The sequence below is a fragment of the Sciurus carolinensis genome, chromosome 17 (assembly GCF_902686445.1).
Source record: "Sciurus carolinensis chromosome 17, mSciCar1.2, whole genome shotgun sequence".
In the NCBI taxonomy this organism is placed as follows: domain Eukaryota; kingdom Metazoa; phylum Chordata; class Mammalia; order Rodentia; family Sciuridae; genus Sciurus; species Sciurus carolinensis.
In genome coordinates, this window is record NC_062229.1 from 63,528,530 (window position 1) to 63,541,503 (window position 12,974).

The window sequence follows — 12,974 nt, forward strand, 5'->3', positions numbered from 1 at the left end:
GGAGGGCGGCTGCAGAATCGTGAGGAGAGGGCAACCCAGCGTCTTCCCTGGCTTCTCGCCTCCTCCCTTGACATCATCCTCCCACAGTCCGAGGACAAGGCCCTTCCCTGCTGTTGGGCTGAGGCCTAAGACATCCGGGCCACTCGGTGCCCATGGATCACGGCTGGGCCCAGGCAGTGGGGGCCCACGCTCCCGGACCTCACCTTAGACTCATCACTACGGTGACTGGCCACATTTCTTGGGGTACGTGTGCATAAAAATAAACAAGAGAGGCAGCTCCACCTGGAGCCCCTCACCCAGGAGAAACGTAACCTGGGACAAATACGTGATTCCAGAGTTTCTGGCAGCGCGTTAAAGACTTGAAACACAACAACTGAAATAAGTTTCAATGTTATTGAGCCTACTATATCTAAGACACCATTAAGTCTACACGCAATCCATATAAAATTACTTCAAGTATTCTATTTTATTGTGAACTATTGCTAATTTCTTACTATAAATTACTACGAATTAAATGTTATCATAGGTATGAATGCATAGGAAAAACATATTATACATATTTGTAATTTATATATGTGTGCGTATGTTATATTACATGTATATTATATGTGTATATACATGCATATAATATATACATGCATATTATATATAAATATATATATACACATATCTGTAATATTATGTATGCATATATTATATGTATATAATATAGTATGTTTATATACTATATTACATATCACCTATGTGTAATATATGTATATATAATTATAGTATAGAAATATGTTAGAATATATGATTATATTACATGCATATGTATATATGTATAATATATGTTTATGTGTATAATATATGTATATATGTAACATAGTAATATACATATTATGTTAGAATATATGGTTATATTACATGCATATGTATATATGTATAATATATGTTTATATGTATAATATATGTATATATGTAATATAGTAATATACATAATATGTATATATGTAATATAGTATATACATATTATCTATGTGTAATATATGTATATATAATCATAGTATACAAATATATTAGAATATATAATTGTATTACATGTATATGTATATATGTATAATATATGTATATACACATGTAATGTGTGTGATAAAATATATATCATATTAATATATAATATTAATGATTATTAATATAATAACCATATAATGTACAATTATATATTATTATATTGCATATATTATTATACAAATAACATAAATAGGAATATAATACACACACACACACACACTCAGTACTAAGCAATATTTCAAACATCCACGAAGCATCTTGGAACACATACACAGGAATAAGAGGGGCTACCGTAGTGAGAGACTTTTATACTCTTTTTTTTTTTCCCCACACTAAGCTTTCAGAACCTGGCTGTATTTCACACCTAAGTACATCTCAGATCAGACTGACATTCCAAGTGCATGGTAGCCCCATGTGACCACATGCAAGACAAAGCAGGCCTGGAGGTCAAAGGTGAACAGGTAAAGGGGTCTGGCCGTAGTGGTGGCCTTGGGCACGTTGGTGAAGTCTGTTTCCACAGCTGGAAAGCGGGGACCCCCCTGCCCAGGCTGTCCTGAGTATACATAACGGGAGACCGTGTGTCTGACGCACCTCGGGTACAGCTGAGCACCCGGATGCAGCTGAGGTAGGAGGTGAAGGGTGTCAGGCACTGTTCTAAGCTGGTTCAGAGATGCAAAACCCCAAATGCTCCAAAATCCCAAACTCTTTAAGTGATGGTATGATGCCACAAGCAGTAATTGCCCATCGGGGTTGATGTGTGGGTACTTGTCAAAACAAAGGACACTAGAAATACTGTGTTGCTTGTCCTCAAGCTATGTGACTAAGGCGCACAGGACACGGAAGCATTGTATTTGGAGTTTGGACGAGGGTCCCACCACCAAGACGCTTACTCTGTGTATGTGTGTGAACATTCCACAATCCAAAACGACTCTGGAATCCAAACACTTCAGGTCTCAAGCACTTCAGATAAGGGAGAGCAACCTCATATCAACCTCGCAACACACTACGAAGCAGGCACTAGTATTACCTCCATTTCTCTTCTAAAATTATGTTTTAAGTTGTAGATGGACACAATACCTTTATTTATTTATTTTAATGTGGTGCTGTGGTGCTGAGGATGGAACTCAGGGCCTCACATGTGCTAGTCAAGTGCTCCACCACTGAGCCATGACCTCAGTCCCATTATCTCTTTTCTTTCTCTCTCTCTTTTTTTTTTTTTTTTTTTTGGTATTAGGGATTAAACCCAGGGGCGCTTAACCACTGAGCCACATCCCCAGCCCTTTTTATACTTTATTTTGAAACAGGGTCTTGCGAGTTGCTTAGGGCCTCACTAAGTTGCTGAGCTGGTTTTGAACTTGCAATCCTCCTGCCTCAGCCTCCTGAGCCCCTGGGATTACAGGCGTGTGTCACCACACCTGGCTATGACCTCATATCTAAAGAAAAGAAAACCAGGGCACAGAGGGAATAACCAAGTATCAGTAAAGAGCAGGGAGATCAGTACAGAGCACTGCACTCAACCGTGTCTATGCTTAACTATGACACAGGCTGCCTCTCAAATGTAGACAGATGGGGACCATTTCTGACATCTAAATAAGGACTGAAAATTTCAACAACAGCAGTTGTAATCAGATGGCTAAGTACAGCTGAGACTTCAGGTTGCTCCCTCAACATCCATTTTCCTCTTCGACCTTGGTAATGGAAGCTGTATTTCCCTAAGTTCTCCTACAGAGAGAGATGGACAAGGAAATATCAGAATTCACTGTGTGGGATTTGTTTGGAGGCCCTTTTGATACTTTGCTGTTTGCCCTTTGGCTTCATTCGGCTGCAAACTCAGTTGCCAAGGCTGGAGCTACAACAACCATTTTGTGACCTGGAGGATGAAAAGCATTTGTATGGGACAGCACAGCAGAAAGAACTTACAAGCCTGGGTCTCTGATCATGTCATGGAAATACCATAACAGCTCCATAATTGTCTAGTTCTTTTTCATATAAAGACGCCATTTGCTTATAACACAATCATTCAGGATCTGACCTGAACAAAATTCCTAACTAATAGAGAATTGAGGTCATAGCTGATGTGAAATTCAGCCTTTCAATCTTGCTTCCAGGAATCCAAAAAAGAGAAAGAACCTCAGAGGAATAGGGAGAGCATTTGAGGCGACACAGGCTGGGGCTGTTTGGAACTATGTTTAAAAAAAAAAAAACACACAACTGACCAGGTACGGTGTTGCACACTTGGAATCTTACTGACTTGGGAGGCTGAGGCAGGAGGATCACGAGTTCAAGGTCAGCCTCAGCAACTTAGCAAGGCCCTAAGAAACTCAGTGAGACTCTGTCTCTAAATAAAATACAAAAAGGGCTGGGGATATGGCTCAGTGGTTAGCACCCCTGAGTTTAATCCCTGGTACCAAGAAAAAATAGAAAAAACTATTTTACCAGGCAAATCCAACAGATCATAATTACATATGGGAATTGCCATTACATCATAACAAAGCTTTAAGTGGCTGGTGGAACCAGAGCCAAAATAAAGTCAGCCTTTCTTAAAAGTGTCCAAAACTATATAACTGATATTTTACATACATGCATCTTTATAAGAGATTGGAAGGGAGACTTAGAGGCCAACTTTGCTTCAAGGAGTCTCTGGACTCAAAAACAGGGTTAAAGTGAAAATGTTAATGGACTTAACAAGAGAACAGAGCAAATAAAGAGACATTAGTGAGTCATTCATCAAAATAACATTGTGTCAGCAGCCCAAGATGGATTACCAGGGAGGGAGCAGGGCTGAAGGAAGAGAAAGAAAGAAAAAAATTAACCCAGCGGCCGCCGGGAGTCAGAATCTGCTGGCGTGCAGAGAAAGGCACATACTGCCAATTGTATGAAATCAACACAGAAAAGAGGAAAAATCACTAAGAATTCCTATGCCAGCCGAGATACCTTCTCTGGCATTTGCAAAATGCAGAGTCTGAGGAGTATCTGTATATTCCCACATCTTTAATAAAAGCTGTTGGACTCGGCCACTAGAATATGATTTCTAGAATACCATGAAAATGGACCTTCCATGTGGTGGCACGTGCTGTAATTCCAGTGGCTCGGGAGGCTGAGGCAGGAGGATCGAGAGTTCAAAGCCAGCCTCAGCAACTTAGCGAGGCCCTAAGCAACTTAGCAAGACCTTGTCTTAAAATAAAATAAAATATAAAAAGGGCTGGGGATGTGGCTCAGTGGTCAAGCATCCTGGGTTTAATCCCCTGTACCAAAAAAAAAAAAAAAAAAAAAAAAGGACCTGTCACCTGTCATTTCCCCCTACCCACACTGCTTCTTTGATGGCATCTGTAGTCTATCCTGGGGAAGCTTGATACTTGCTCTTATGGCGGAACACCCCAAGGCTGGACCTTGTGTAACCTCTCCAAGTTCCCCAGTCCTCAGAAGCTCCAAGGTCACCCTGCAGCCCCTTCATTTCAGCTTCTCAGGCAAAAAGAGAAGATTAGAAAAAGACACAGGGCTCCTTCAGGATTTTCTGTGTTCTGGGAGGGACTGGGGAGCCATGCTGCTGCCTGGAGCTTGGTCACCCACTCGTGACAGTCCTCCCAAGCCAGTCACCACGTCAGACTCTGCGGAAGTCCTTGTTGTGGCTAATCCAGCAGTGACCGCGTTAGGAACAGACACAGTGAGTGGCTACATGGGATCGACTACGAGCCACAGTGTAATACCAGTGATTTTGCTGAGAGCAAATGGATTCAGTTGAAGGAATGTAATTGGCTGACTCCACCCCAAGCCAACTAACCAAACTGTCAGCTAGCTGTCATGTGGACTACCATCTTCTACCAACTGGTAGCAGCTGCCTGGTCACTGTGTCCAGAAGAACTTTGAAGCCGGGCACGGTGGTGCCCACCTGTAATCCCAGCAGCTGGGGAGGCTGAGGCAGGAGGATCACGAGTTCAAAGGCAGCCTCAGCAACTCAGCAGGCCCTAAGCAACTCAGTGAGATCCCTGTCTCTAAATAAAAACAAAAAAGGGCTGAGGATGTGGCTCCGTGGTTAAGTGTCCCCTGGGTTCAATCTCTGGTACCCAAAATATATATATACACACATATCAGTGAATGGAGAGTAAAATTGTCATCGATTAAGATCCCTTGGAAGGAGCCACTCTGGGTGCTAACACTTTACAAGGTAAAAGGACAGACGATGAGAACAAATGAATTAAAGGAGGTAAAGTGGACGAGGGGTAGAAGGACGGAAAAATACCCATAAGGACAGCAAGTCTCAGAAATAGGATCCGGGGATCACATCACTGTACGTGCCAAAATGCCATCATCTTACAGAATAAAAATAAAATCAGGATTTATATCTCAAACTTTGTGCCACCAAATATTTTTGGGGGAAGGCGGGGCGATGACCTTACCCCTGGTCACCACTGTTATCTTTAGATGCACACCAAGTGCAGAAGGGTAAGTTAATCATACCCCCGGGTGCGTGGGACACTGCTGTCCCGGGGCCACACAAGGAGTGGATTTTGTTGAGTTATTAACAAAACTGCTGGGAAGCATTACAACCAGCTCATGAGAAGCTGGACTTGGCTCTGTACCAAGTGACATCATCTCCCCTTAAAGGGAACAGCAGAGGCTGGCAAAAGCCTGCTGTCACAGGAGAGGGCAGAATCCGTTCTCTGTACTTCTTGATCCTGAGCTGGTCCACCCAGTTTCCAGGGACACTCTCGGAACAGGAAAACTGAACCAAGCCTCACACTACCATATGCTAACTGCACCCATACGTTGGAAAGCACGTGTCATGGGACTTGAAACAGCTGGACCAAGAGAAGTGCTAAACGGAGACAGTGGTCCCCAGAGGGAGGTGATCACCATCCCTGGTATCAGGATGTGGCTTCAGACAAGTCTCACGGCTTTCAAGAGCTCGCCAGACCTTCCTCCTCACCAACACGCCACGTATGCCACACCAGACCGCTTGACCTTAATTTCTAAACGCCCCGGATGGACCGTCCCAGCAGCCCGGCTTGCTCCGGCCGCAGGACAGAAGGACGGAATGGGGGGTACTTGCCTTTCCCGGCTCACACTCGGTCCCGTCGGCCCAGGGCGTGTGCTGAGTCCGGCAGCCTTTGTGAGCTCCGTCCACGTTATTGCACCACAGGCGACGACACTGCATCTGCTCCATTCCGTTGAATGACAAGAGACAGTGGAATTAAGACAGAATCCAACAAGGCAAGAATTACTCTCAATGAATGTTCACCAGTGGTATTAGGTGGGCTTGGAAAGGGATTTTCTTTTTCTTCATTTGATAAATGATGAACTATTCCCAGGGCTATAGCAAGCAACCCTGAGCAGCCCCCGAGCTAGTGCCTGGGAGGATGTATGTACGGTGGTATCAAAGGGGAGCCACCACGCATTCAATATAAACAGATGAAGAGACTGAGGTTCAGAGAGACAAAGAGGCATGCTGGAAATGTGTGATCTGACTTGTGTTGTTGAGTTAGGGAGTGATCGGATATGATTTGTGTTTCAGTTGGCCTGATCCAAAGCATGTGTGTGTGTGTGTGTGTGTGTGTGTGTTTCTATTAGAGCCATGTATCCTCATGATCATATTCTTAGTCATTCCTAAGACTTTTACAGGTTGTTAGAGGAAAATAGGTATAAAATATTGTACACTATTTCAGGCCTACCAAAAGTATTAAAAATAACATAATGCATTTCACAGAAGACATATGAACGGTCAAAAAAGATATGAAGAAGATGTTCAAGCTCTCTAGCAATTAGAGAAATGCAAATTAAAAGTACACTGAGATTTCATCTCATTTCAGTCAGAGTGGCAGTTATGAAGAATACAAGTGACATTCGGCTAATGGGGGTGGGGGTGGGGAGTGAGAAAAGAATGGAGGAACTTTAGATTATGTAGAAGGAAATGAGAGGCAGGGGGTTATGAAAAATCATGGAATGAGACAGACATCGTTCCCCTACGTACATGTATGATTACACGAATGGTGTGAATCTACATCGTGCACAAGCACAGAAACGAAAAGATGTACCCCATTTGTGTACAATGAATTGAAATGCAGTCTGTAAAAAATTAAAAAATAATTTAAAAAAAAGAATACAAGTAATAAATATCGGCGAGGATGTAGGAAAAAGGTTCATTGCTGGTGGGACTGCAAATTGGTGCAACCACTCTAGAAAGCAGTGAGGAGATTCCTTAGAAAACTTGGAATGGACCCACCATTTAACCCAGCTATCCCACTCCTCGGCCTATACCCAAAGGACTTAAAATCAACATATTACAATGAAGTAGCCACATCAGTGTTTATAGCAGCTCAATTCACAATAGCTAAGCTGTGGATCCAACCTAGGGGCCTTCAATAGATGAATGGATAAAGAAAACCTGGTATATAGACACAATGGAATATTACTCAGCCTTAAAAAAGAATGAAATCATGGCATTTGCTGGTAAATGGATGGAACAAGAGACTATAATGCTAAGTGAAATAAGTCAGTCCCAAAAAAAACAAAGGCTGAATGTTCTCTCTGATATGTGGATGCTAACTCACTATAAGGGGCTGGGGGAGGGAAGAATAGAAGTTCACTGGATTAGACAAAGGGGAATGAAGGGAAGGGAGGGGGATGGGAATGGGAAAGACAGTGGAATGAATGGGACATCACTTTCCCATGTTCATATATGAATAAGGACCAGTGAAACTCCACACCATGTCCAGCCACAAGAATGGGAAGTCACACTCCATGTATGTAGGATGTGTCAGAATGCACTCTACTGTCATGTAATTCAAGAAAGAAATAAAAAAAATAACACAATGGTTACCTATGTACCCACTGCCCAGTTTAGGAAACAAAAGTTCACAGGCAAGCTAAAAGCTCTGTGTACTCATCCTGGGTCCCTGCCCTGTTCCTTCTCTGCAGAGGTGACTCACCCTGACTGCTGATGACTTCATGGATCCCAAAGTTCTTACACTAAAGCATAAAAATCTACCAGTCACATGGCATCTGAGCTTCATGCAAACTGATTTTGATACACCCTGAAACTTTCCTCTACCTCGGAATACTATGTTTTTAAGATTTATTTTAGCTATTTAGAGGCATACTTCTTAAAGATTTTTCTGATTTCTATTTTTCCTAATTACTAAAATAAACCAAAATATACTATGCTTATGGTAGAAAATTAAGAAGGAACTAAACATTTACTCTGAAAAATAGGGGGAAAAAATCGCTCCAGCTTCCCACTCATTCCTGTTGCTTTCCCCACTCCCTTTAGAATTGAAGACATACTCTACACAATTGTTTATCCTATTTAACTTAAGCATGAGCATATTTCTTGTGTAGATCATTTTAAACTGCTACCTAATATTCCACTAAGTGGAGATATGAAAATATGCTTAACCTTTCTTATGTTTAACTCTTCGATGACTTTTTTTTTAATTAAAAAAAAGGACCAGGGATTGACCCCAGGGTGCTTAACCACTGAGCCACATCCCCAGCCCTTTTTAATATTTCATTTAGAGACAGAGTCTCGCTGAGTTACTTAGGGCCTCACTAAGTTGCTGAAGCTGGCTTTGAACTCACAATCCTCCTGCCTCAGCCTCTGGATTCAATGGCTCTTAATCTGTGCCATCATGAGTAACATATAAATGGGTATTATTCAAGTAAAGTGCATTAAATGTTTAAATTATTTCCATGGAATCACTGTACTTTGCAAGTTCCTATGAAACCTCTGAAGCCTCTCCCCGCAAAACACACACACACACACACACACACACACACACACACACACGACCCCAGAGGGAGAGAGCAGGGTGAGCCATAGAAACCCCACTCCTCATTTCTGACTGGTCCAGACATTCACAACACCAGCCCCAGCCTCACACACCCACCCCAGCGGGGCGACCCCCAGAATGGACTGCAGCTTCAGTTGTACCCAGGACCCAACGCTGGCAAGCGAAACCCAGGAGCCGGATTTGCCTCTGGTATGACCTTTACCGAATCTTTGTGATGTAAGTCACTTGGACAAGTTGAAGGGCATGCGAGGTGACAAGGAGAGAGAAAACCCCAGCTCTGGGATTATCCAAGCTCTGTCCCTGCGTCCTCAGGAGCCCCACCTTCTCCCTTGTGAAAGCCAGTGTCCCTGGGTCTCCCTTTTGACTGAAATGGCCCAGGGCGCCGGCACCTGATGTTGGGAGCTGATACATCGCCACTGTGACCGCGGTGATCGTCAATCGCATTCTGAACCTCTCCTTGGGTGGTTTGGAGTGAGAAGCCAGTGGGAAGATAGAGAAGCCCCAGATGGATGGATGAGGACAGGAACTGCCCCCCAAAACTCACCATGTACGGGCACACCTGAGAACCTGGTCCAAAGATCAATTCACATTGTTTGTTCACGTTGTAAAGGAGGCCGGGCAGCTGGGGAGGCAGGGGGTAGGGTCTGGATTCAGGTTCATTAAGCAGACACTCGCCATACCCAGTGCTACAGGAAGCAGAGAGAGACACAGGCAGGTAAGAGGAAGGACTGAGGAAGCTCCCCATCAGTGTGCAGGCCACACCCCGATCCAAGGAAGAGCAGGACCGTGCCTTTTTGATCCTAGCTTTATTTTTTTTTATTTTTTACTTATTTACTTAGTTATTTTGGTACCAGGGATTGAACCCAGGGGTGCTTAACCACTGAGCCACATCCTCAGCCTGTTTTATATCTTATTTAGAGGCAGGGTCTCGCTGAGTTGCTTGGGGCCTCTCTAAGTTGCTGAGGCTGGCTTTGAACTCTCGATCCTCCTGCCTCAGCCTCCCGAGCCACTGGGATGATAGGCGGGCGCCAATGCCCCTCTTTATCCGAGTTTAAGTCGAGAAGTTGAAGTTGTATTTTCAGTGTCTTATGACACACAGGAAATATGAATCTCCTAGGGCACTGCTCACATTGGGAGGCAGTTATCAGTTCATTTTTTGACTCTCTTTCTCAATTGACTCTAAGCTTCTTAGGGGCAAAGACAGAAAGATAGTGTCTCTTTCATCCCAGTGCAGGACCTGGTCCATAGCCACAGGCCCTTAGTAAATATTTGCCAAAGGGATGAGTAAGCAAATCAGTGACTCGGAGAAAGAAAACATCCCCTGCTGAAGAAGAAAGATGGCAATCCTCCAGCTCTTTCACTTTTATTTATTTATTTTTTGTGCAAACACCTATCTTGGGAAATCCACGCCTCTTGAGTTCTGATTAAGAAAGTTCCCTGTTCCCCTGGGGTGACAGAAATATGCACCGAGTGACCTGAGACACTTGCTTCAACTCTGGTACTTCTGGGGGCATTGCACAAGGAAATCGGATCTTTGAGTTGTCTGAGCAGGAAGCTAAAAGAACAAAATAAACTTAGGAGGCTGAGGCAGGAGGATCGCGAGTTCAAAGCCAGCCTCAGCCACTTAGCGAGGCCCTCAGCGACTCACTGAGACCCTGTCTCTAAATAAAACAGAAAAAGGGCTGGGGATGTGGCTCAGTGGTGAAGCACCCCTGGGTTCAATCCCTGGTACCCCCCCCAAGAAAAGACAGGAAGAAAAAAGGCAGGAAGGTTGGTGGGGGGAGAGGTAAGGAGAGTAGGAGCCTCCCCTCAACAACATGGAGTCTGCTCCCGTTTCTACCCACCCACATCCTCCTCTTTGGGCTCGTCCCACCCTCCCATCCCTTTCCATGCCAAGGTGACTAGGTTCTTCATGGTGTCACAGCCTTCAGGGTGTCACTTCCAGGACCTCCACACATTTTGGAGCCTCAGCCCAGTTCAGACCCTGGACCCGATCCCTTTCAGATCCCACCCTGCCCTTCCACTCAGCCTGCGATGGCTCAGCAGTGGCTCCCATCTCCCTGGAGGTCACAGAAGATATTTTTCCCCCTCCTCCAAGGAATGTCAACAACAATAAAAACTCAAAAGGAAGGCTGGCCTCTCTTTTCTTTCCCACAACTATTTTACTCCATGGAGCCCCGGCGAGCAGGCTCAGCTCAGAGAGAGTTCAAGTTCTTACTCTAAAAACTCCGTGATGTACTTCCGGCTGCACTTGGACCACATCCAGGGGTTGGTGTAGAAGTTCAGCGTGGGTGCCATGACGTGGTGGGGGCTCTTGACGCCCTCTTCTTTGCATTTGTTGTTGTCGTCGTGAGGCATGTTGAACCTACGGAGACAACGAGGGAGGCTCGGTGAACACCCAGGCACTGCGCTCTGATGGCCCAGAGGTGGCTTCTCTTACAGAGAAAAAAAAAAAAAATTAACCAGCAACTGTGTGGTAGATCAGACTCTGAATCCAGGGGAGCAGAATAAAACGGAAGACCATCGAGATGAGGGTGGAAACACAAGAAGCTAGGTGTGGTGGCTGCACGCCTGTGATCTGGAGGCTGAGGCAGGAGGATCATGAGTTTAAAGCCAGCCTCAGCAATAGGGAGGCTGTAAGCAACTGAGCAAGACCCTGTCTCAAAATAAAATATAAGAAGGGCTGGGGATGTGGCTCAGTGGTTAAGCACCCCTGGGTTCAATCCCTGGTACAAGGAAAAACAAACAAACAAACAAAAACCTGAAGCCAAAGCTTTCGAATAAGAAGCTCACTATGAGTCCTGGCATCTTCTCTTTTGGGTCCAGGGTGCCAAATGATACACCTGTGCGGGTATATCATTATAAAGGTATGTAAAGTGGGTGCCCATTTTCATGAAAGAAATTGATGATCACAGAGACCAGAGGCATGCAGATTCCACAGGCAGAACACAGAGATGGCAAAGAGTTTTGTGCTTTGTGCCAACGTCAACGGATGGGGGCTGGCTTGTTGAAAACCGGCAGGAAAGGATTCTTAAACTAATCCAGGTTCTGCCCGTGAGCAGGCTGCGGAGGATCACCCACGTCCTCTGGGGCTTGGGAGGGAAGCTGGCAACAGCAGGAACACATACTTTCCATTCTTGGCTTAGGAAGAAGTGGGCGGGGAAATGATAGTATTTCCTCAACCCAAAAGCATCGACTGTAGGACCCACATGACATTCACAGCCCAGGTAATTATCCATCAGGTGACAAGGGCAGAAGAATCATCTCTCCCTCTCTCTGAAAGATGCTGCCCATCACAAAATGGAAGCCTGCATTAACTGAGCAGTGAGAGAGGATTTCCTGCACCCGATGATCTTGAATACAGAAACGAGCAGGTCAGATAAGCCTGTCCACCTATTCCACTAATTTCTCTGCTGTTTTTGCTTCTTTCTTTCCTTTTTTGCTTGTTTTGGTATCAGGGATTGAACCCAGGGGTGCTTAACCACTGAGCCACACCCCCAGCCCTTTTTTAAATATTTTATTTAGAGACAGGGTCTCGCTGAGTTGCTCAGGACCTCACTGAGTTGCTGAAACTGGTTTTGAACTCTCAATCCTCCTGCATCGGCCTCCAGAGTCGCTGGGATTATAGACATGCACCACCACGTCCTGTTTTCTCTTATTAAAAAAAAAAAAACAAACAAAAAAACAAAACAAAACAAAACAAAAACGCAGAACCCTTGATTTGCCAATAAAGATGCAAAAATCTGATCTGTGTTGGTTGGACTTAGTAATAGCTTTAAATGCTTAGGAGTGTCCTTTCTTAGAAGAATGACCAACCTGGCTTCCAGGCCCCAGCTGAATGGTCAGTGCCACAGTTAATAACAAACCCCAAATCACAAATCAAATCTTAGCTTGTTTCTCTGTGGTGCAAAGCAACCAGCATGTATTCCTCATTCCATCATGAATTGATGACCTCAAGTTATTTCATCCTATAAATCCAAGTTTATTTCATCATAACTAACCATTGAGTTTCATTCAAATGTCAGGCACATTTGCTCATTACACAGGCTAAATAATAAATATGTATGGGACTCTGGTTAAATAATAAGAACCAAGACTTTTCAGGGCTGGGGTTATAGCTCAGTGGTAGAGCGC

At 44.2% G+C, this 12,974-nt stretch overlaps 1 protein-coding gene across 7 annotated transcripts in view; it reads right to left on the reverse strand.

The window, feature by feature from the left end:
* Window positions 1-12,974, reverse strand: part of Adamts9 (ADAM metallopeptidase with thrombospondin type 1 motif 9) — a 174,300-nt gene that overhangs the window by 126,284 nt on the left and 35,042 nt on the right. For 4 of the 7 annotated variants that reach the window (XM_047531185.1, XM_047531182.1, XM_047531180.1 and 1 more), the window contains exons 9-11: window positions 11,059-11,205; window positions 9,385-9,526; window positions 6,104-6,211 (exon numbers count right to left, since the gene is read on the reverse strand). In XM_047531185.1, coding sequence (XP_047387141.1) covers window positions 6,104-6,211; window positions 9,385-9,526; window positions 11,059-11,205 — 397 coding nt within the window. The remainder of the gene's footprint in view (window positions 1-6,103; window positions 6,212-9,384; window positions 9,527-11,058; window positions 11,206-12,974) is intronic. The other 3 variants (XM_047531184.1, XM_047531183.1, XM_047531181.1) reach the window with 1 other exon arrangement.